The sequence below is a fragment of the Stegodyphus dumicola genome, chromosome 4 (genome assembly GCF_044657685.1).
Source record: "Stegodyphus dumicola isolate Sdum_Otavi_A_Nest chromosome 4, ASM4465768v1".
Classification (NCBI taxonomy): Eukaryota; Metazoa; Arthropoda; class Arachnida; order Araneae; family Eresidae; genus Stegodyphus; species Stegodyphus dumicola.
In genome coordinates this window covers 216081276-216107826 of record NC_140771.1, presented here as the reverse complement: position 1 = coordinate 216107826, position 26551 = coordinate 216081276, and the positions used below count along the sequence as shown (strand labels likewise).

General features: G+C 32.1%; 1 protein-coding gene across 1 annotated transcript in view; it reads right to left on the bottom strand.

Moving 5' to 3' along the window:
• LOC118182828 (cell adhesion molecule Dscam1-like) overlaps positions 1-25193 on the bottom strand; it is a 94324-nt gene extending 69131 nt beyond the window's left edge. Inside the window, exons 1-2 of the mRNA XM_035352222.2 lie at positions 24874-25193; positions 19264-19566 (exon numbers count right to left, since the gene is read on the bottom strand). Coding sequence (XP_035208113.2) covers positions 19264-19566; positions 24874-24961 — 391 coding nt within the window. The 5' untranslated portion in view covers positions 24962-25193. The remainder of the gene's footprint in view (positions 1-19263; positions 19567-24873) is intronic.
• Positions 25194-26551: the final 1358 nt, after the last annotated feature.

Here is a 26551-nt window from a genome sequence, read left to right as displayed (position 1 = left end):
AAGAAATCTGCAGTGACCTCTTTGGGGTTCGAATTCCGGACCTTCCAAACAGGTGTTTAGAGTGCTTCCAGTTACACCACGAAGGCATGCGAAAAGCAGGACGAAAGTACCTTAATATAAAGTAGTGAAAAAGGCAGTTGTAATATCTGTGAACAAAGAAATAAAAATGTAACAACAGTTACAAACATAAACGTAAACGTCTGCGCATCATATATTCTTTTATGATGCGAAAAAATCATTAATTAATTTATGACCTCTTCAAATTCTCATTTTCAAACAGGTAATACAGAATTATACTAAATAATTACTGTCTGTGAAGATTAAGACTAAGACGGAATCTCAAAATTTTGAGAAGAATATTTGGATACAGAATGAGGTTTCCATAACTAACGTTATAAATATTTAACGAAGTTGAAGTTCGAGGAAAAAAACCAGCTACGAGCATTAGAAGTTAAATTTTGCTTTTAAAGAAAGAGACTCAGAAAAGTTACAAGTTTTAAAGAAAGTTACATTTTAAATTTTTTCAGAGTTATGTAACTCATTTTCTATGGTCATGCTTGCCATTCTTTAAAATATCTAAAATTTGAATGTTAATTATGCATTTCAGTCAAAATTGTCCGTTCCCCAGCCATCTTTGCACAAAAGAGTGGAAAACAATGGGCTTATTATACGATAAGTAGTTGTCCGATGATTCTTCACAGTACTTATCGAATTTCGCCTCATCTTTTCATTACCAGACTTACTTCATTAATTCTCTTTTTATTTTCGAAAGGAAGTTTCGATTCATCTGAAACAAAGATAATCATTATTTCTGAGAATACATTGATCGTACGGTAACTTTTAAGAGATGTCATTTAGCCGCATACAGTCTTCGTTATAATTTTTTGATTAATTAAGTTATAAAAATTTGCTGTAGTTAGAAATCGAAGTTCAGACCTCACGGACACATACACTATTTAAGTTTTTGATCGTGTTTTTTCAATTTCTTCCTAAGCCTCAAGGAATAAATTCTTTTACAAAATTATTTGATCAAGGTACACCCATATGTATATGTATATACGTAATATAACTGCTTCAATATTGAAATAAGATCGTGTCATTATTATAATAAGATGACTTCGTGAACGAAAGTTGCAGAAACTAGGCAAAGGAATGACGTAATTGTTTTGAAAAGCATTATTTATACCTAGTAGATGCAGAAAGTATTCTAAGCTGTGATTGGTTGATTTTAGGTTGCTATGTAACACAGAAAGATCTCGAAATTGGGAAAACAGATGAATTTAAGGGGAAGAACATAAAATCTAGAATCGTTAATTTTGAGGTCGTCAATTATTTCTTAAAGCAGCCATCGTATTTTCTTATATCTTCGTGAGATATAACAAACTAAGATGGCTGCTTTAGGAATGACTTTAAGATTGTCTTTGACTTTTTTTAAAGCTTTGTGTGTTGCCTTTATTGATTAAATATCATGTTCTTCGCACTTAAAATACATAAAATTTAATTCAACAGCAATATCATAAAATATTTAAAAACAGCAAAACAGTGTATCTTTAGTTTTTCCGATACACAGTCTCGCGCGCTGGAGATAATTTTTTTCCCGTACAGTGTTGAGATTGCTTGCTTTGAAATCGTTGGGATTGTTAATCAAAAATTTGTTTAAAATTTTAAAGTTTTACAAAATTTTAAATAGATAATAAAACAAATTCGAAATTCAAAATTCGGGCCTCCATGTTCGATTGGAGGACTATTTATTTAAAATTTGATGGCTCTAGGTACCGTTGTTTCTTTGCAGTGCGAGAAACATACATGCATTCATGCATAGTCTTCATTATTTAATTCTTTTAAACATAAATACATGAGGATAATATTTGGTGGCAACCATTTTGAAAAGTGAATCGACGCAAAGTGCTGTTTTGAAATTAATAGCCCTTCTGAACTAACATCCTTTGGGGTAATAAAATTTTTTATTGTCAATTAAGTTACGGGATTTATCAGTTTGAATTAGTAAATGGAGAGACTGCTGAAGTTTTGCCCTTGTAATATAAAATGAATTTCTGAAGTGTTTTGCAGGTTTCAAAATTTTTTATCTTGGATTCGACCATCATCGAATTGCTGCAATTTGTTCAGCAATTACTTTTTCATGAGCACTAAAAAAGAAAAATCTGTCAGTTTAATTATTTAATAAAAATAATTAAAAATTAATTTAATCTATTTTTCAGGAACAAAAATTATAGAGAGTGAAGGCCTCTAAATAGATAATTCTCTTGACAGCTGTTTATCTGCTACGTCGCGTTATTCTCGCCGTATCTCTTGTCATGCCAATGTAAAGTCTGAGCCAACTTGTAAGTTTTCTCTACAGTAGCCTTTCGGCTAACTACAATTTACATAGTTAAGTTCAATTCGTAATTTTTGATTTACGCCATGAATGCTGGCTGGTCCTGTAAGCACAAGCTGTCCTTTTATTAAATTTTCTGACGTAATAAAAGTATCTTTTACGCCCTTTCCAAGTCTGTGCTACCATTTCCAAGACATAGCGAGAAGTCAAGTCGCTTAAACCTTCAGACTTTTCACGCAGTTTATGTTACCAATGAGAGTGAAACTACTAAAAAAACATAATATTCATCAGTATTTGCCCGGGTATGGCTCACCGCAGAACAGCTTGTAGAACCCTTTTAGCAGCAAATGAAAAACCGTATTTAACTGGGCATAGTTTGGTTTGGTTTATTTATTTCATTATGGCAAAGCACACAAGGGCTATCTGCCTAAGGGAAGGGATGCCTTCGTGGAGGGATTTCTAAGGGAAACTGGCTCGTATACACGTTACACATGGAGAAAACGCCCATGCAACTAACCCGTTCGCGGGATTCGAACCTCGGACCGAACTACCAATCTTCAGCGACTTTACCGCTCGGTCGCTGGTTGGCCTAACTCGGCAAAGTAGAAAATTACTTAGCGGAAGATAAATGGAAATAGACCCTCGACTAGGTTTACCTAAATGACTGCAACAACAAACAAACAAGCAAAAATAATAATAAAATAAAAGGTCTACTTATTTTCGAAAACGAAGAGAAAAAAAAAATGCACAATATTGATTCCTTCAATAGTGTGAAATTAAAAGTAAGAAGAATGAGAAAAATTTATAAATTCAATTCAAGGTACTATTAAGGTAAAATTTGACGTCTGATATTTACAGAAGAAATTCCATTTCTTTTTCCCAATTACTTTCAAAGTGTGAAATTTCATGAAGACAAAGCAACAACTCATATTTCGAAAAGTACCACTGCATACTTTGCAGACATAAAGACTGATACAGATGTTGCATATATACCTTTTAAACGTATTCCTGCAAAGTTCCATGACGTTTCACCTATGGAATATTGTGACTTTGGTACCTTAAAAAACCTCTTCCTAAGCGCAAACCTACTACGATTGATAAATTCTGGAAGGAAGGGGAAAAATAGTAGAAATTAATGCTCCCAAAAATTTTACTGAAAGCCCTTCTGTCATGAAAATCACGATGCAGACGTGTAGTCCAGAAAAAAAGCTAAAAATATTATTCGTTACACTTTAAAAATTAATTAAACGGCCCCGAAATCGTTATTAAAAGCACACTCTGTAAACATTAACAATCTTTTTCATGCAGATATTCTTCTAATAAGCAGTTTTTACGGGATCATTTTTAGATTCTTTTTATCCGCAGTTAGTCGCTATTGAAACAAGCACTACACTTACATGCATTTTGTATTTTCCTCATTGCGCTGTTCGTGCTTATCCTATTGCGCAACGGAAATGTTTAAAAAAAGTGTTTTTCTTTTATTCTTTTGAAAATGCAGAGTAATGCAAAAATTTGCAAGTTTAGAATTTTGAGCAAAATAAGCGTTTCTTGAGAATAGTAATGGAATTATTAAATGAAAATAATATTATTTTGATAAATTTGTGAAAATCTGGGCCATGTCTATTCTAATTTCTCCTTTTCGAACGAATTACAAAAAAATAAAAGTATGTCTTGGCCGTAAAGCAGAAATATATCTGTTATTTAATCATGAAATTTTAGATAGCATATTTAAAGATAAAAAGGTGAAAGGAAGCTCACACATAAGATTTAATCGAAACGAGAACGTTTTTAATAAATATTAAATTCTTAAAAATAATTATTAAAGAGGATGTTTCTAAGTCCATAAGTCTGAGTTTTCCTTTTTTTTTTTTTTTAAAGAAAGAAAAAAAGAAAGAAAGAAAAAAAGAAACTTAGGAAATAGATTTTCTAATTTTAAATTACATTACAAGCAAGACGGAAGCTGCATGTTTAAATGTTGAAATTACTCACATATTAGAGGAAAAACTACTCTTCATTAGGAAATAACCTAATAACCAGTGATAACTTTAACCAGTGATAACTGTAGGCGAATTAATTAATGCTCTAGAGTTTCTACTGGGAAACTGGTGCGTTTTTTAAAAATAAATAAAATCATAAAATTGCAACTGACAGGTGCAACAAATGAAACAAAATAGCGGGTCTTTTCAATTACTGATGCTGCTGAACGAGACATTCTGATATTCTTTTCAATCAAAGTATTAGAAATTACATCGTTGGATTAATTTTTGTGTAATTTATCTGCTCAATTATCCCCACACAAAACCTATTATTTTGCTTTAATATTTCATGATAAGTTGCTGTGCTAAAACATCGTCTCCTCTCATCTTTATCAATAGTTAGGATTCTTGAGTAGAAGTATAAACAATTTACGGAATACGCAGTCTCATCTTCGATACTACTCCTACTCGGCCATGCTGTAGATAACGTAAAAGAAAACAATTACGTTAACAGTGCAAGAACGAGAGATCTGCGTAGCTCATTAAGTGTTGAGATTTCTACCCAAGTCTCTGAAAGGGCGTCTCCGAAAAGTCTCAGTTTTTCATTCCTCCCTCAGATTCTTCGCCTGACTTCTCCGGACAATCTTCGGTTTTTTATTACGAGACACATCCAGGCGTTACGCACAATGGGTTTCATCAGCAGTGGCCTTGGAATCCCCTCAAATGCCCGGATGGTGTTTGACAACGAGAATGGTGTGTGTGTGTATGCGTAGAGAGGAGGGAGAGTATTCACGCTCAATTTCTCTCCGTTACTGATGCACTATTTCGTTTTCCTCCCCTCCCCCCGTTATGTGATGTCATCTCCCAGGTCAATCTCGTGACATTGCGCATGCCGCATGAATAAGGATGTCGGTGTGCTCGGAGTTTGTCGATTGTTTGATAAAGTACGCTTCATTACACTTAATGAACACGCTAACACTTTTACAGTACCATAATAATAATAATAATAATAATAGTAATAAATGGTTAAATTTTTCTCACTTATCAGAGCATTTAATTCCAATTCGTCATAACCATGAAACGCTTAAAATGCTACAGTAAAGGCGAACTATCATCTATAATCGCAGGGTATTGCAAATATTCTATAAGCGGGATTCTCAACTAGGGCCAGAGTTGTAGCTAGGGTTTTCAGCGCCCGGGGACAACTGAAGATCGCACGCCCTCCTCTTGTTTGCCAAGAGTGGAAAATATTTCATTCTAAAAATTCGTAATATCAATTTGGCGCCCATTGGAAGATATTCCCGGGGACAAATATCCTCCCTGGCCCCTTCTAGCAACGCCTATAACCAGGGGGAATTCGCCCTGTTGATCCCCCTGAGAGATTTCATAGTTTTAGGAAGGAGGGGAATGCAATCATTCTTTTATTTAACAGTTAAGAATTTAGTTTTAGTTTATGAATATAAAAATAATTTTTTTTCAAGCTTCGGTATTTATCAACATTTACTGCATTTTTTTTTTTTTTTTTGTTGTTGTTAAATTTATAAAACATGTTAAAAGATCATTGAAATCAAGATGAATGCATTTATTTATTTTTCAGTCCAATTTTTTTTTGGGGGGGGAGGATAAAATAGAAGAGCGAATGATCTTCTAGCAAAGGTGAAAGGGGAGCATGGAGCGAAAAAGGTTGAGAACCTGTGCTCTATAGCTCACACAGGTAAGAAACATTAAGCGAAATGTGACAATTAGTACATGTATGACAAAATTGGGAAAGCAATGCTCTACAAAATACATATGACAAAAAGTTTAAGCCATCAAAAAACAGCAATCAAATCCTTTAAATTTCAGTTTAGTACTTGAGAGGGTCATTAAATGATATCCTTGTAGTTTCAAGCGTGCCAGTCTTGCAAAAAAATTTAAATCTACATTTTTTACGACCGACAGGATAGAAATTTTATTTACTGGATATAATAATTATATTTAATAAATAAGAGTTTCAAACAATTTCAAATTCTTCGAAAATATACAAGTGAAATATATAGGCAGATCTGAACACATGCATTTGCTTTCTTTAATTTGTACAAAGTTAAAACTGTTAATGAAGTTTGTGTCATATTGGCAATGAACAAATAACTTAAAGTGCCACTACAACATACAGAGAGAATACAGCCAGCATAGGAACAATCATTACCAATAAATTCGAAAGAACCTTTGAGCCGCGTCTAGCTGCATTCAAAAGCCCCAGACAGTTATCCCAAAGTTTACTGCTTCTTTTCCCCATCTATTATTCACATGAAGAATTTACTCAGCCATAGATTAAAAATATCTAAAATTTCTAAATACCACTGAGTCCTCCACGAATGCATTCTTCTTTTTAGGATGATAGCTGTCGTATGCTTTGCCGATTTAAATAATATGTTGTTTTGTGGTTAATCTTACTTGTCTGATCTAATCAGAACAAGGCCATTAATTTTAACTTGGCAAGAAGTGCAGTACGGCGTCTGTTGTTGGTATGAGTCTTAGGACAATATAAGTGGTAGTACGACTTTGTCCAATAACGTCCCAGTTTTGAAAGAAGGTGACGAGTCTCCAGGGAAAGGGTCCAAAGGTCATCCCCCCCTCTATCATTACTCTCAAACCGTTCGAGAGGATTTTCGGCTTTCTCGGTATTTTGAGTGTTCCCATGCCGCACAGACACTATACACTTAGGAGCATCTGTGCTTTCTCCAGGATTCATTCGAACCCGGGCTCTTCGGTACGGCAGTCAGCGTCGCTAACCACTATGACATCTGAGAGGCTCAAATAATATATGAGATGCACTGACGCATGAATCCATTTGGTTTGTTTCATAATAACTAATAGGCATACGTCAAAGAAAAACAAACAAAAAAAAGCCTTTTTCTTTTTCACAATAAATTTTCTTTAATATTTCATTCTCCAGGTCATAGTGCTCATCGATAACGAAGATTTTCGTGTTTGCAAATATTTAGCAAAATTAGCGAGGAGAAAGCAGTAAAAAATATTTTTTTAAAAAAGAACGTCGATTAAAAAAGCAAATTTGAAAAAAAAAGTATTATGAAGATTGGAGTGGAAGAAAGAATTTCGACGCATTTAGTTTCTTTTAAATCAGTGTGGCCCAATCCGTGGGGCCCACAAGCGGCATTCTTATTCATTTTGTTGGCACTTGCCCTTCTTACTGGAGACAAAAATGTTAATTAAACATTTGGAAAAACAAAAGACCCTTCTTACTGCTTTAAATAATAATTTGTGAAAAACAAGCAGTGTAAAACAGTCACTAGGATGGGAACTAGCTGGCGAACCTGCGCTTTAAAGAATACAAGATAGCAGATTTAGCGGGAAACATTGGCAAAGCTGTCCATCAGATGACAATTTCTTTCATTCCTAAAGATATATTAAACTAGTGATTTATATGTAATTAATTTTCTGTCTTTAATGTCTCTGGCTCTCATTCTCCTATACTAACGTTTGATTGGCCTTCATTCCCCTATACTAACTAACGTTTGATTGGCCCTCGGGTAACTAAAGGTTGGACCACACTGTTTTAAATAATATTAAATGGTATTAAAATAGACGAATTTTCTTTTAAACACTATCAAGTAAGAGAAACAAAGCATAGGAACAATAGAGGTGATTTTTATAAGAACCATCAAAACAGGCGGAGGAAAAAAAAAAAAAAAAAAAAACAGTCACTGAAAAAATAAATGTTGGTATATGGAAGAACACAACTTCACTTTTCAGTGCCTTTTTCAAAAAGGTTTTTCAAAAAACTGTTGAATAATTAATATGTAATAAACAATATTTATTATCCAGTTTTATCTCTTATTAATAACGCATTTAATAAAAAATTGATTCCGTTATCAAACACAGTAAAACCTGAAAGATCTCTTCTCTTTGAAAGAAACCCCCCTCCCCCACTTTGCAATAACTGACTGCGATAGATATGTATTCGATATCGTGAGTTAATCATTAAAAAAGTCAATTTATGTGGATTTCGTAACAATATTTTGCATCAAGTGTTATTTGATTCCTGACGGTCATGAATGAAACATAGGTTTGTTAACGAATGAATGAAACATTTTATACTTAATCGACTGCAAAATTCTAACTCTAGAAGTTATAGTCTGCAACCAGTAATAAATTTAACAGGCAGTAGGAAATTCTGTACTAATATATAGATTGCAGCACTCTTCTTTTTTTAATTTTATTCAAATGGTAAATTCTTTAATACTTCATTAATATTTCGATAGTTTTCGGTCTTCACTATTTTATGTTAAAAAAATGTAGAAAAAAACGGAGCATGTAAAATTGAAATTCTTTCCAAGTCTGAATTTTTGTTCAACTTTTTTTTTTTAAATTTTATTTAAATTAGGTATACTTAATTATTTAATATTCATTAGCTATACTTGATATAATCTGTCTATAAAATGTACGTCAAGAAAATCAGTTAGATTTCTAATGTATCTTAAACTGCGTCCTTCTTTACCTAGAGGCGCATATTTCTCGGGTTGGGCAAGTATTTTTACTTATGTGGGTGAAAGATGCATTGGTAACCTTACTTGGAATTCTAAAGAGAGGGCGAGACGGGAAATTCTTCGGATGCAGCTTACTGAATTGTAACTACTACTGCCATCTAGGAAGCAAAGTTGTAGTTAAAATTTCTATACTAAGCATGCTTTTTAACGCCGATGGGTCGAAAGAAATTCTGAAAGTCGTAACTATTACCGATAATATATCAAATTAAAATTTTAATCCTAAATCTGATTCTTAAGCAGCTTGTACACACAATATTTTAAAAACACTTCCTTCTATTTCATTTTTCTGCCTTTTATTTTACTCAATAGATAGGACTAAATATCCATTATATTTCAAACAAAGGAATTATTAAATATATGCTCGGAGTTAATCGAAATTGAAGAAAAGAGATTGCACATTTGTTCGCTTCTTTCAAAATCAAATAAAGTTTAATTTTTTTAAGCCAAAGAAATGTAGATGTTAGGAAGAAAATAATAGATTTATTATATTCTTAATAAAAAATTTTAAATTCATGATTATTTGAAACATATTACACTCCAAAATAATTCATAATATTTAAAATTAAAGTTAAAAACCGAAAACACATTGCAGCATACATGAGTTTTCAAAAGAGAAGGAAAAAAAAGTAGCTTTCCGCAGCTACGGAAGCTGTTAGTCATTTGTTCATTGTATTTAAATTATCATTTTTATCGCACTGGACCGCTTTTGTTAAACATTTATTTTCAAAGATAAAATTTCTTTTATGATGTGCTTGCCACAGATTTGCTCTTTGTATTTAAATGAAACATTCTTTGCCATTTTTTATGGAATGTACTTTTAAAAGATGCACATTTTCTTCCCTCCTACCACGGCTATTGGGCTTCGTTTTTAAGTTGACGTTTTCCTTTTGTCTTCAATATTTAACAAAGAATAACTTCTTAAAAAGGGAATTCTGTGTAAATTTTCTACTGTGATTAGGGTAATAGACAGCCTGAGAAACATACTTCGTTTATTTTGAATGGAGTCACTGTTAACAGACGATAGGAACGAGTATCATTTTGAATTTTCTGAATTGATGAGATTTTCAACTATTGTCTGGCTTCATTTCAAAATGTTCTGCCCTTTCGCCCTGCAGGAGGAGCCCCCCCCCCCAATTCAGCATTAAGGAAATCCAGGCGGGGAAGACCACTGTAAATTATGTAATCTATTGGTCAGCTACATACTATTGGAAAGAGGGTCGGTTTGAACGCCTAGCAAGCATCGGACCACTGGTCAGCTGCATATAATAACGAACAGTTTCAGGAAACACATTATTGGTCCGATCAAAAGGCTTACAAATGCCATTATATTTTAAAACACTATCACTAGTGCTTTATTGTCAGCCTCTTTTCAAAAATGTTCTCCAGCATAGTGCCTAATAGTAACTTTTAAGATCATTTACATATTTTTCCATTGACGCGAAAGCTGGAGGAAATCTCGCTAAATCTGGGCCATTCATTCTAATGATGTTGAAAGGAACAAATTTCGCTTTATTTAGTAAGATAACAGATCCAGTCAGGGGCGTAGCTAGAGGGGGACAAGGGGGAACATTTGTCCCCGGGCGCAGAATCCAAAGGGCGCCAAACTGATGTTACGACATTTTAGAATTAAATGTTTTCCATCCTTGGCAAGCAGTAGGGGGCGCACAATCTTCAGTTGTCCCTGGGCGCTGAAAAACCCAAGCTACGACTCTGGATCCAGTATATGAAAAAAATTAATATGAGCTCAACTTGCCCCAGTGATTTCAGCAGAAGCTTGAAAGAAACGGGTCGTTCTTTATTTAATTAGAAAACCAATGGCTGAAGTAGCTTATCGAGGACTTACCAGAGTTGCATCAAACCAACATGAAAATCTGACGAGTGTGTTCATTCCAATTTTCCATTTTCGGCACTAAATCGCAATGTTTGCTGGTAGTTTTTATTTGTAAAAATGGTTGAAAATAGTGCGTAAATACTCTAGTAAGAGACTTAATAAGATTTACGGTTTAAGGTTTTCCCTCCACTGAAATAAACTGCGTATATTTCAAATACAAAACGATAGAAACCCATTTAAGATTTCCATATGCACTTCATCTACTTTTGTGGTAGTTTATTTGAAATTCCTTATTACTTCCCTCTACGAAGTAAAGGAAGTATTGTAATCACGAAAATTTCCAGGTATCATATTTCAAGGAAAGTATCCATTTAGACCGCTATCGAATGCAATTTAACGATGTTTTTGCTTTACATCTGTACGTAAGGACAGAATGAAGGACTCGTTTTTCCCAAACGAATTATAAAACTTATTTAAAATGGATTCAAAAGAGATTTTTTTCCGCCGCGTCTGCATTTGGGTACGTGTGTACGTATATATGTATGTATCTCGCATAACTCAAAAATGAGCACCCTCAGAGCGTTGAAATTTTGTATATAGGACTGCTATAATATGTAGTTGTGCACCTCCCTTTTTGGTTGCAATAGGCCACACCAAAAGTATGTATATACGGCCACTTTGTTACTCGGCTCATCCATGAGCTCTTTTTTTTTTTTTTTTTTAAATTTTTATATGTTAGTAAACTGAGTATTTTTTGCTTTAAAAATGATTGAATTATATTGTTCTTATCATTCGGTTACGGTTTTTATGACTTTAGTTAATTAATCTGTATGCAATAGTTGTAGAATTATGAACAATTTAAAAGTGGTTTAAGTGAGGCTAAGCCTAATTATTTTTGCCATATCGACTGTTTGTTAAGATTTGAAACAGCAGAATAGTAGATTTGTTGCCAATCTAGAGAAAGTAAGCTTCGCAATAGCAAAGATAACGCCTTCTTTTATTATTGTGAATTAAATCATGCTTAATCTATTCTGGAATTTATTCGGGGAAATAAGTGTTTAAGATTTACTTCATAATTTTCAATACAGATATTTTGAGTTACAATTTCAAATTCCCCGAAAATATACAGTTGAAATATATAGGCAAATTTGAACACATGCATTTGCTTTCTTTAATTCAAAAAAGTTAAAACTGTTAATGAAGTTTGTGTCATATTGGCAACGAACAAATAACTTGAGCAACTGCTACAACCTACAGATAAAATACAGTTAGCATAGGGGCAATCATTACCAATAAATTCGACAGCATCTAGCATCTAGAGCATCATCTTTGAGCAGCATCTAGCTGCATTCAAAAGCTCCAGACAGTTATCCCAAAGTTTACTGTTTTACTTAATTTCATTTTGGCATTTTGCATCGATTCACTATAAACGGCGAATCACTTTTTAAATTGTTGCCACCAAACATTAGAGCCTGTATTATATTTAAAGAAATTAAATAATGGAGAATGTGTATAAATGTATGTATGTTTCTCGCATTGTGATAAAACAAGAGCCATCACATTTTGAATAATGTACGTCTCCATCCGAATATGGGCATCTGGAAGCCCAAATTTGGAATTTAATATCTCTTCCATATTTGGTAAAGCATTTATAGTTTTTGATTAAGAAACTCAACGATTTCAAAGCTAGCCATGGCAACACTGTACGGAAAAAAAAAAATTTTTTTTTACCTCCAGCGCGTGAGACTATGTATCGGAAATTCTAAAGACATGCTTTTTTAAAATTATTGTATGATGTTGCTTTTGAATTGAACCTTATGGTTTAAGAGCGAAGAACATGATATTTAATAAAAAAAGGTAACACACAAAACGTTATAAAAAAAAACAACCCTTTGGGCGTGACATAAAATCTGAAGGCATTCAGTTTTTTTTGTTTTTGTTATTTCTTTGTTAGTTTTTTTTCCTTCTTTTTAACGCATTTTGTTTCCAACTCAGAAGAAAAAAAGCGTCAATTATTCCTTCCATCCATACTGTGAGCCACTCTCGAACCGCGATTCCAACCGTAAAATATGTCTTCGGGGTGGGATCTTGATATTTCTTTTGCTCTTGGCGGGCCTCATTGGCGTTTTAGTCCGTGGGTTGTACAGTCTTGGATTAAAGTATAAGGCACGGTTTAAATATTAATTTAAAGTCAGTATAGAAAAGAACGAATCGTCGTTTATATCCGTGAGATCACTAGGCCTGCAGTGTTTGTATCTACATGTCCCAGGGTCAAAGGTCGAGATTTGTCCATCAGCTGTAGCTGTAGCTTGGAATCCAACAGCGTGTTTAACTGTTAGACTGATGCATTTTTTCGGAACATAAGCAATCGAAACATCCCACAAGAAATGCCTTAAGCGTGTAGCATTTACCTAAAATAGTATTTTCTCAGACAGTGCGGGAAAGAAATGTTAAATAATATATTTACCTCTGCATATTTATTAAAACTGAAACATCCTTTACTGATTTTTAATAAGCCGAAAGAGACGCTATTATAGACAAAGAAATTATATTGTAGGCAAATATTTTTGGACAGGCAAAAATACCTAAAGCGAGCTTTTATTTGGTGAAGTTTGCACTCAAAATAATTAATTCGTGTTGAAAACTCCAAGACATTCATTATTTATTGATCATTAATGTTTGAACACTTATATAAATTTTGATATCCCTCCCTTCATGTTATCATTTTTTTAAAAACCTCTCTGTTATTATTTGATGTCACACATCCTTACTATGTTATTTTTGGGTCACGACCTTAAACTGGAAACCCGTCGTGATAAAAATCTCATTAATGGTCAGTCTTTCATTAATAAGAGTACATGTCTATAAAAACAAAATAAACGAGATCAAAAATGGTATGGCAGCGCCATCTGTTGCTTATTTGGGTAAAGAAATTAATCCCATCCAAAGAGACCTAAATCAACCAGATGCATTTGAAATTTGAGAGAATCAGCTACTTAAAAGTAAATGTACGGCTAATTCATGCCAAAAACGTCACCTACAAAATTTTGGTGCCTTTACCACTGAAAAAAAATATAATATAAACAGTAGAGAATATATTTTATGGAGATAATTCATAATAATTTCTAATAAGAAAACCATATACTATCTCCAAGGAACACAAATTCAATTTATAACCATGAATGAAAAAAAAAAAAATTTTCAGAATTTAAATTAGTATTTTAAATAGGAATTTCAATCTCCTTGTTTAAAACATCTGCTAAGAAAAAACTTTAATCGTAAAAATACCAAAACCAAAAGTAAATTTTAAGTATTGAAAAAGTAGTTATTGTCATTGATCGCAGATTAATCGACTTATCAAGGGGATAAACCAATCTGTCATCAATTAACAACAACTAAATTAATAGAGACTGTTTCATCTTACTTCTAAGTAAGCATCAGAACCAAACCATAAGTCACAATTATAGGCTTTTTAATTTACTTTTAATTACTTTATTTTGAATGTTATGAAGATATATATAAACAGTAGAAAATATAATTTATAGTATCTATAGAGAAAGTTATAGATAAATCATAATCAATAGCAATGTTTATTCCAAGAAATATTGGTTTTTTTCAGAGGTGGTCGTCTTAAGGAAGTAATCATGACAAGAGACTTTACTAAAATTTAACTTTTGCAAGTTGAAAAATTTTATTCAATATTTTACGATGTTGGAGAATAGATGGCGCCACAGGATATTTTACGAGATCTTTTTACTGTGCAAGACACCTCTTGCGAGAGTATTTACTTTTTATCAAAAGCAAAACCTTCTGTTTATGGAGGCTGTAATGGCTGATTTCATTATCTTCTTTTTCATTTCTTGTTTTGTGATGAACCTTCTAAAGAACATGTGTTCTAGTGTCTGAGTGTAAAGTTCTAAACTCATAGCCACGATAATAGATTTCTAAAGTAACAATTGCTTAGAAAATACAGAACTAACTTTCAGAAGATTATTTAATCCGAAAGATCTTATTACAATTTTTTAAATTCTAGATAAATGTATAAACAGTGTTTTGAGTGAACAATTAAAAGTTCCAGTTTTTGCCTTTTTAGATAAGCACTTTAATTTATAATTTTTCGCAAATCGGTTTTATTTCATTGAAATTTAAAACTCTTGCTCTAACTGTTCCAAATGTGAATAGACAGTATTCTTTACCACTGAATGGAAATGCAATAAATTGTAAAAGCGCATTCGACTTAAATTAAATCTTGTATTAAAAATCAGGAGTGGCAACAGTGGAAAAGAATATTGGTTTGTATAGTAATGCTGAACGAATAGCATGCCGAATGAATTTTATAAAAGATGCTTTTGTAAAGAGACACTGAGAGAAGTGTAACGGAATATTTGTGTTGAAGCATATGTCAGATATGAAATTCTCTAAATTATTTGTGATATTTCTAACAAACTCCTTGAAACGCTAGATTGAATTTAATTGAAATAGGCCGAATCAAGACATTTAGAGATCCTAAGCACTTAATTTTGGTAGGCCCACGTATGTTTACGTCAGTTTTTTTATTCATTTCTTCTTTGTCTAGGCTTTGGTTTAGCTGCACCATGTATTTCATGGTAAAACGAGCAATGAGAGACATTTTAATGCCCTGTTTCCTGAATACCTAGAGGGCCTTTTGTGCTGTCCTCTCTCCTTGCTTATTAAGGAAAATCCTCTAGTTTATTCCTAATCAGGCGCTCATACTGCTTAATGTCTAAACCAGCCTTGGATTTAGCACTGAATCATCAGATGTAGAATTAGATACGGTCAATCTCACTAGATTTGGGTTTATAGATTCGCTGTGCCAGTATTATTCATGATGACGGAGATTCGCTGTGCCAGTATTATTCATGATGCATCGACTGGGATCCGAGCCTCGGCCACCCCCCTCGCGACAAGCGAACACTTTACCAATAGCTAAAACTTAAGCAGCTCTTTTGCGAAAAGGATTGTTCCAGGATATTTCTACAGAACCGAAATAGGGCAAATCATTTGACTCTATTACTCATAAAAATGTTACGGAAAAAATAATTAAAGAAAAAGGTATTTTAAAATGTTCTTTTAAAAGGTTAACAGAATACTACATCACCGTTATTCCATAAATAAAATTGAAACGAGGTAGTATATATGTAACATGTAAAGAAAGTGCACTGGAAAATTAAAAATATCTTCATTAATCCTCACCCTTAAAAAATAATCGAGCTTTAAAAAAATTGTCCCAAAGGAAATTTTCTTTATGTAAATCATTTTATTAGCTTTCATTTGCTTTAATACTGTAAATTGCTATTCTTTTTGCACCAAACGACCAATGGCACTTTTTATTTGAAAATTAGAGTGGTTTGGGAGCGAGTTTGAGAAGTTACAGTTCACTTTAATCTAACTTCTATCTATATATAAAAGGAAGGGTCTGTCAGTGTGTGTGTCTTTCGTTCGTGCTGCGCGTAAGTTAATAGACCCAGGGTTAAGAAATTTGATACCTAGGGCTAGACATGAGCCAGTACATCTCGAAGAGATGTTTTTCAAAATTCGAATGAGATTTTTTTATTTTGTGTTTTTTGATGAAATCGCATCAAATCCATAATTCTCTCTCATTATATCAGGTACAATGGTACGCGGGTATTGTTCCTGATATCAGCACTGTTGCCATTCAGAAAAATGAGGGCGATAATTCTCTGCAGATTTAATGTTTCTCTTGGATACTGGACGTTTGTCGAGGGAAGGCAACGGGAATATTATGATAGTTTTATATTATGTTTTAATTATATATAATTTTAATTATATAAAAAGTTTTGCATGATTTTCTTTTTAAGAAACAACGTTCTTAACTTCTTTTATACTTTTTGAGTTCTTAAGATTTCGCAATGGGAAGTTGGTGCTAATTACTTCTTTTAGTAAGGGATATTGCTTATTTTATTGTAATATTTTTATATGTAACATATTTTTATTGATTTTTTACCTCCTTGTACGAAGTAAAAAGAAAGTATTGTAATATTTTTATATGTAACATATTTTTATTGATTTTTTACCTCCTTGTACGAAGTAAAAAGAAAGTATTGTAACCGCGAAAAGCTTCAGGCAGCATATTTCAACGAAAATATCCACTTTGACCGCTTTCGAATGCAATTTAACGATGTTTTTGCGTGATATCTGTACGTAAGGACAGACTAAAAGACTCTTTTCCTCCAAAAAATTATAAAACTGCTTTAAAATGAATTCTGAAGAGAATTTTTCGTGGCGTCTGTACGAACGTATGTACGTACGTACGTATCTCGCATAACTCAAAAACGAGTAGCCTCAGAACGTTGAAATTTTGTATATAGGAGTACTATAACATTTAGATGTGCACCTCGTATTTTGGTTGCAATTGGCCGCGCCAAACGTATATAAATATATTTATAAATATATCCACTCTGTTACCCGGCTCAGTGATCTCAGTTTCTTTACACTTATATGTTTGTAAATTGTACATTTTTTTTTCTTTAAAAATAATTGAATTATGTTGTTTTTATCTTCCGGTTAAGGGTTTTATGCCTTTAGTAAATCTGTATGCAATACTTTTAGAATTATCAACAATTTAAAAGTTGTTTAAGTCCCGCTAAGCCTATTTTAATGGCGGCCATTGCTTGTTTACATTTGAAACAGCTGAGTAGTGAATTTGTTGCCAATCTAGAGAAATGTAGCTTCGCAACAACAAAGATAAACGCCTTCATTTATTATTGCGATTTAAATCATGCTTAATCCTTTCTGGAATTTTTTCGAGGAAATAAGTGTTTAAGATTTACTTAATTTTTAATAATTAGTAATTTTTAGTAGAGATATTTTGAGTTTTTATGTATTTTTGCCTTGTCGCGAAGTGTGAACTGAATTAATTGAATGAGAAATACTCAATCGTCTGTGAAAAACTGGTTCTTTTTTGTTTTGTTTCTTAATTTCTTTTATACATAGTTCTAGCTTTATTATAGTATTTGAATAGAACATGTGACAACGATTAGATAATTCTTTAAATGATATACATTTTGTGCATTCTGAGTTATAATATAAATGAAATATAATACTGTTAAGTGAACCTAGCGCCAGAGTGTCGCTATGGTAAACAAAGTTAATTTTAAAGAATGCATTTATTCTATTGTGGTTTATGCGCTGTCGGCGAAGTAAGTTTAATTCAATCCAATAAGTTTAAATAAAATGCAAGAAAAAATGCGTATAATTTAATATTCCGTACAAGGAAGTCATGTGGTGTACACATCAGATTTTTTAAATTAATTTTTATGAAGACAATAACGTATCAAACTATTTCACACTTTGCAGTTAGCAGCAAAGCTAGCAAGGCCGTTTTCAAAGCGAAGCTTTATATGGCGGTGTTGGTGGTGTATTTAATTATGGCAAAGCACACTAGGGCTATCTGCCTAAGAGGAGGGATGCCTTTCGTGGAGGATTTTCTAAGGGAAACTGGCTCGTATACACGTTACACATGGGGAAAACCACGAAAACACCCATGCAGCCAACACGTTCGCGGGATTCGAACCTCGGACCGAACTACCAGTGTTCAGCGACTTTACCGCTCGGCCGCTGGTGGGCCACGCGAAGCTTTATAAAAAATATAAGAAGAACTATTGAAGTCTTTTGTCAGTCTACCGACTTCAAATAAGTGTGGGAGTAGCAAGCATTAAACTGGTATTTCAGTAAGAAAGGAATAATACGTTAGATGTGGAAAGCATTTAGCTATGGAAAAGAGGGCTTACGGTAGTAGTTTATAATATTTTATGAAGCCTGAAGCTGAAATAATGAGATTTCACCTTTTAATTGAAATTTATATCAAGAAAAGAACACATAAATCTTCAAAAATGAACTTTTGAAGGTTTAAACAGAAATTTTCAAAAAAAAAAAAAAAAAAAAAAAAAAAAATGCTTCAAGCTCCTTTTTTCTGTTTTAAGGAAGGAATCGAAATAAGGCAGGTTTTAGGAGGCACTGATCTTGGAAAGTCTAAGAATCAGGCTTACAAATTTGAGCCTTTTAATTGAAATGCATGAAGTTTAAATTTTTAGGTGTAAAAATAAAATTTCAAATTAATATATTTCATAGTTGATTTAGTTAAAAGCATCATCAAAACAATCCCAGGTATAGTTTATTAAAAAATTCAAAAAAACTTTCAAAGGATTTTTTTTTTTTTTTTCTTAAAGAAATGAGAAAACTATACGGTTCGGTTAGTAATTCCCATTTACAGAACTTCTAAATTTCAAATTAATTTATCTAATAAAATTTCCTTTTTACAGAGCCATTTTTAAAGATATTTAATGAAATGCGGAATACTTTAATAATTAGAAGTTTTCTCTAAAAACAGTTTAAAATTTTTTTAAATTTTAATTTTTGAAAACGTTTCCAAAAATTTGTCAGTATGGTCAAAATTTTTGCAGTCTTAAAAATCCATCTACTTTTGAATTACCTACTTTATTTGAATCGTTCCTTAAAGTATAATGATAAGTATATAATTATCGTGACTTGTTCATATTATATCTGAAAGTCAATATTTGAGGTACTTACAGAGGACTTCTAGGCTTGTAGTTCCAGTGTCGCGACCTGCAGCATTAGCAACGGTGCAGCTGTAATTTCCTGTGTGTTGTTCTTGCACATCCTCCACCATCAATGACGTTGAGTACTCATTCAGTTTTTTAATTCCGATTTCTGTTGGACTTGGAGGATCCTCCCTTGCTTCGATGTTTACTCCATCCTTCGACCAGGTAAAGGTAAGAGGTGGAGATCCATCGCTCGTACTGCATGTCACGTGATACCTCTCTCCTTTTCGCAACTGAGCACTTCTAGTAAGGGGCATCAGTTTTGGAGGCACTGAAAAAAGGAAATGATGTTATTTTACTAATGTAAGTAATGAACGTCACACAGAAATTTTTGTAGGGATAAATAAACTTGCTTTTGTAATCACGAAACTTACGCTTCTGAAATAATAATTATGTTTCTAGTCATAGTATAATATTACTTTATTTATTGTTATTATTTTCCCACATACCTACAGCTATGTAGTATTTACCTTTGTGTAAAAATCCACCAATAAGAAGTAACTTATTAACAAATATTAGTCATTATAATTATAAGCTGCGATTGTAACAAATTCTTGCAATGTTAGGTTAGAATACTTTTAGCAAAAATAAACGATTGTGCACAGTTTCTGGCATTAATAGCATAGAAACAAATGCTAATATATGACAGAAAAGAAAGTTTTAAAGCAGAAAAGCAAATGCATAAAAATTAGATGTTCAACTATGTTTGCTTAAATTTATTAGCAGTTGGGAATATTCTAACTTAACTTTTCTTTCTTTAATGACCCGGTGCTTTACTTAATAGCCATTATAGCCTTGCCCCACTACAAGGTCCGGAAGGGGGTGGCCATTTCATGATGGGAGCACATGATAGATGGCCGCCGTTGCCTCCTATTAAGGGACAGACCATACCTTCCCCAAGATTCGAACCCGGGATCATTGGTACTGCAGTCAGGGTCATTAGCCACTACTGGCTGGGCTGCATTATAATTTAACTTGAATGTATAAAACAACAAGCAAAAATAGTCATGTAAATGTTATTTCCTAATTCTATATCTTAGATCTTTTTATAATACTAAATATTTGATATTTTATTTACCAGTAACTATTTTTCTTTACTATCGTAAGAATCTTTTCCTTGGAAATTAATTTATTCGTCTTCCAAAGTAATCATTTTCAACCAACTAAATAAGTAAAAAAATAACTTTGGACATTAAAGAGACTGCTGAAATTCTGAGGAAACGTTGCTTACAGTATTGATTAATTAAAAATTTAAAATAGTATATAATTTATTTTCTCTTCGTTTTCCGCATTCCTTCGTAGTGTAATTGGAAACACGCTCAACATGTATTCGAGAGGCTCGGAGTTCTTATCCCGAGGAGGGCATTGTGGGTTCCTTCAGTTTCCTGAATCCAAGACTCTACAAATGGCTCTTGAACTATAAGATTATGAACGATAATTCGTCACCACCGGAATTCGGCGACAGGGTCACTTTTCAAAAGGGAGAATATATAAGATGTTTTCTCCCTTCTTTTCGCTTGCATTCGTGCTGTAACTGAAAACACGTTCGACGTATATTCGGGAGGTACGGAGTTCGATCTCGGTCAGAGAATTGTAGATTTCTTCAGTTTTATAACATCGGAAATTTCTAAGATTCTACAAGTATGGCCAGAATGACTCTCTCTGGTCATACCGTGTTAAATCTGTAACTCACTTTTCTGGACTATTTCTGTGAGATATATTTAAATAGATAACATAGAAATTTTCCAAATCAGTGAATTAAGGAAGCAATAATAAATATTTTAGGAACAAAAGCAGATATTTGACGCTGATGAGTATCAGTTTTAGTTTGGGGCATATGATATTAGCGGACGTAGATTCTAGAGATACAATCTTGTGAAATGCTATTTCGATATCAAATTTAAGTACAAAATTTGTAACGTTATAAGAACACAGCTTCTACTACTACGTTGAATTTCTGAGTAAATGTAGTCGTAAAATGTACTTTATAGTTTCGATTTGTTGCGAGTGGTAAAACTAATTGTATTCTGAAAGACTTGTTATTCTGATGCGTTTTTCAACATGTTTTTTCTGAATTTAAAGTAGTTGTGCATAGTTTGTGTAAAAGGTTCTTGGTGAGTAAATATTCTGACTAACCATTAATAATAATTAAAAACTTGATAAAGTATTAATAATCATTCAACTATTGTTCAGTTCCTTGTAGAGACATTGGGTATTTTTTGAAAGCAGGCAAGATGAAAAATGAGCAACGCCTTTGCCGGGAATCGAATTGCGGACCTCTGGAATACGCGCACAGCGTGCAGACCACCCCACCACGAAGGCATGTCAAGAAGGAGGGAGAAATATCTTATATCCTCATACCTAAAATTTAAGAAATATTTTTAAAGTATATGATATTTAATAGTGCCATAGTTTTTGAGAAAATAACATATACACATCAAAGTTAAATGTATATATGTGATCTTTGTAATTAAATTGTTTATCCTTTATTTCTACCTTCGAAAAGCTCAATTTGTTTACATTTAAATGGCCCCCCAGAAACACTAAAAGATGCAAATTAGTAACCTTGCATTTTCAAATATGGGAATTTTGCCGTAAAGAATGATAGCATAAATTTAATATTTTAAAGTGGAATTGACTTTAAATTAAACGTAAAAGCTAAACTAATATTATAAGATTTTTTTAAATGAAATTCATTTTATTAGCATTACTTTTAACATTATTTATGTGAAATATTATTTATTTCTGTCGTCGGGGCTATTTATGTCATCACTGATACCAATCTACCAGAATTACAAATCTGTATTTTTGTTATTTTTACGCATTTGTTAAGTTTTCTTTGATATTTTAAACTACGCTAAGTGAGAGAAAATCGTATTCTATGATACGTATGTAAAAGAATTGTTACTCAGATGACATAAGTCAGTACTTCTTCGAGCCAAATTAGTATCAGGAGTTCCTTTTATAAAACCTATTTACGAATACGAATCAGGTTCTGTTTCAAAGTCCTCCACGAAGGCATCTATGCCCTTACGCAGACAACCCTGGTGTGTTTTACCATATTCAGGTAACTTCATCTAACCTTATAACAAGAATTTGGCAGATTTGTGACTTTGGTGTAGTATCACTGTATTTTTTATTTGTTTTAATTTAAAAAAAATTTAATTTATTTTAATTAAATCTAGCTAAATCATTCTTTTCTTATATTATAATAATAAAAAATTAGTTAATGATAAATAATAATTCATAATTCAGTCTGATAAGAAACATCATTGCACATTACTAAAAACTGACAAGAAGTACTTGAATTTGTCATAGCAGCTTTAGTTTGCTGACATAACAAAAAATCAAATATTTTAATACAAAAATTTGAATTAAAAAGGAAACTTAGCCTTTATAAATGAAAATATAGCATGTTTTAAAAACTGTAGATGGAAATATACATAAAGGTTATATGTTGCAATGTTTCTTCCCATAAATGAAAGGATGGAAACATCTAATTTGAAAACGCACGAGTTAATAAATGACACTTAACTTACGACACAGAAACAGACGATTAATTTTTTATAAAGGCGATGATTTAGACCGGAAATTAAACCCGGAACTTGCCAGTCTGCGGACGATAGGCACTTGACCTATGACCTCAGAGATGTTGAAGGCGCGTCTTAATTTCTACTCGATTCGAAATGGCTAGACTCCCTTCTAAATTAGGCACACAGGAAGTATTACGTTGAATGCTATAGTTTAGTTAACCTCTCAGATAGAAGCTGTTATACAAAAGCAAAAATTTAGCGTATTCAACATATCTCAGAATTGTTATATTACATCATTACACTTTTACTAAAGAAAATGTAAATAACTGAGAAATTGCGCAGTTCATCGTATCTTAGTTTAAAGGAAGTTTATGAAGAGAGGAATTAAATTTATCATGAATTAGAAATGATAAAAACTCTCTGCATGAAATGGAAACAATATTAATACAAAAATTAAAGGATTAACTTGGAACTTCTGAAGAGCGTCAATGGATTATGAACTTAATAAGAATTTGAATCATTAATAAGAATTGTGGCCATGATAGCTTACTGAGTACTTTTGATGTGGTATCAAAATTTCTGCGCATGTCGAATAATTTAAATTATTTAGATATTTCTATAAAAATAAACAATATAGACACACATATAATTACTTAAGGAAGTAGAATAAATTTAAGCAAGATTTGTCTAAGACTAAATTATGCTTAATGAATTTCGATATAGTTGAGGATTTCATAATACTGCTAATAAAATTTCCATTTAAGAGACTGTTTCCTAAACTGAGTTGCAATATTGCATTTAGTCTGATTGATGTTAAATAAATTTAGTTAACCGAATTTAATCGAATCGTTAATCGAATTTTTAAAATGCTAGTTTTCTTAATAAAATAAGCAGAACAAACACAATTTGTAAACAGCCATACCGACTAACGCCTTAAGAAATAAAATGAAAATACAAGTAAATTTTGGAGTTTTTTTAGGACTGTAATTTGCTTAAATATTGAAATTTAAGTGTTTATTTCAAATAGTAATAGACTGGCCATCTTGTATTTACATACATATGATATAAAAATTGATATTTTATTCACTATTATATCATGATTTCAAAATTTTCCAAGAATCGAAAATAAATCAAAATTTCTGGTGATAAGCAATTATTATTATTATTATTATTATTTTTAATATGCCATTAATCTGTTACGTTTAAAAGAATGCTTTTCTCAGATTGGGAATTAACGTCATTACTTTTCCTGTAATAGTGGTGTTTTTGCAAGGTATAAAGTCACGCAGAGAAACAACATTTACAATCTGCAGGCGAAATCACTAGACTTCACTTGCAAATTTCGATACTCTTCTGTTATCAGAAAGGATTCCGAAATATATGTAACACATACATACGCATACACATCTATGTGCATACGTCATATACGTATGCACATATATACATGCATACAAACATACATTTCTGAATCCGGTTCCGATAACAGATTACCCAAATTTCTTTTTCTGACAAATATTTTAAACATTTGTTTTCTCATTGAAACCATAACATTATTAATAATATACATTTATTTATATTGTATATACGCAATGTGATTGAGGTACATGTACAAATGCTTTTAGATTGCTTTAAGATTGCTTATAAAATAATTTAACTATATTAATATATGAAAAAAATTTCAAAAAAATTTAATTTTGTGAAATCTTGCCTTCAACAAACGAAGTGAAGCAGTTTTAACACTCATGAAAACGACGCGTTTATTATTTTACGTTTATTTTATTTCCACGCTACATCATCTTTAAAAAAATGAACATTTTCTTTAGTATAAATACATTTTCATTCATACTTAAATTTTCGGAATAATTTATAAACAATATAAAATTAAATTAATAGCAATACAGATATAAAACTTACAAGTAGTTAAAATTAAACTATATGTATTTGGGTTAATTATATTTGAAAATTTCATGCCTTGCTGTTTTCTTCTGATTTACTACAAAGATTATTTTATGAACTTATTAATTGACTTTTGAACCTTTACTTACCTAGAGATACCATAGAAGCTAAAGCACCCATTGCCACATAGAAAATTATCCCCACACCAGACAACAGCCACACACATTGATGATGCATTTTGGAGAAGAAATTTCACACAGTTTGGCAAAAGCACTTCGTATCACTAGACGTGATACGTTTCATAAACGTAACCATGCATTTTTCGAGTATTATTTCACTTTTGGGTTCCATTTTACAATATTATCCTCCAGGTACTTTTTGTATTCCGGCGATACTATGAGTCACCATGGTTGTTCGATTTTTAGACTCATCCTTCTACCCCTGCGCTGAAATGGACAGGAATCGTTTCCCTGCCAAGGTTGAAAGTACGCCAGCTTTGGCGTCTGTATCTCTGTCCAATGAACTTCACTGTTACATCTGTAGCATTCAAAATACGCTAAGCATTTGAGAATAGGTCGCTCGTGTATTAAAAAAAATCGGTTAATTGGGTTATTTGATTTCAGTAGAAGTATTTGTTTATTCTAAAGTAATTTTAATGCATTTGCTTACTTTAAAGATTGCGTTACATTAAATAATACATTAAAAATTATATTTAAATAAATAAATAATATTTATTATTTTAATTTACTTATTTGCTTTAATTTAGTAAGTTCTCTCGTTTATCGTATTTTATTTAAACAAACATTATACAGTGAAACAAATAAAAAACAAAACACATAATCTATTTTTTCGACAAAATTAATAAATTTCTTTCTTGCCAAAGCATAAAATCCACTTTCGTTCCAATTATAAAAAAAAAACACTAAATTATTTTTTATATTTCATCGTCCTAAATCTAAACATTTAATCTTGTTTCTATCTTTGTTGGACTAAATTTATATAAAAGAAATAATTTTTTATTTCCTTAACGCAAACGCGTAACTTATTTTAATTCATATAAGAGATAATTTTCTAAGATAAAGATAATTTTCTTTTTATTGATACAAATTAGTAAAATAATTCAACTAATAGTATAATGTGTAGTATACAGTCATAATCTGAATGAAAAAATTCTAGAAATGTTGTCTGTTTAGTGGCACGCTTTGATCTAAATTTAATAGCTTCCGCGAATGTACTTCTTATCATTTTATCTTTTTAAATTGTTTAAATAAGCTAAATATTAAAAAGAAATTATGCAAAATGTTTTATTTTACGTAGCTGAAGGAAGGGAAAAAAACAAGCGATCCGAATAATACAGTTCTGGGCATCTGATATCCAGATAGTACTATCTGGAGCTCTCACTTCTTAGGCTAAAAGTAAATCTGTAGTTGCTGAATATAGGAAGAAAAAGAATTGTTTCGTAACTAAAAGAGAGGTAAAAAGGCGAATTATTATCTTAAAGTGAACGGAACAATAAGAACCGTATATGGATATTGATATTAATACTGAATCATATAAATGCGACAAATTTGAAACTACGTTAGTCAAGTTTGACTCGATTTAGAAAGTATAAGGTGTTCTTGATTTAGATTTAGAAACATTTCGGTTGATATTTCGTAGTTTAATTTCATAAACTAAATCTAACTCAGATAATTTGACACGGGTATTATTGTTAGGCAACGCGCAAACAGTTGCTCTATATCTAAGTACAGCACTAGAAACATATTTCACTAACTATATAAGGTATTTCTCCCACCTTCTTGGGGTGCTTTCGTGGTGTGGTGGTCT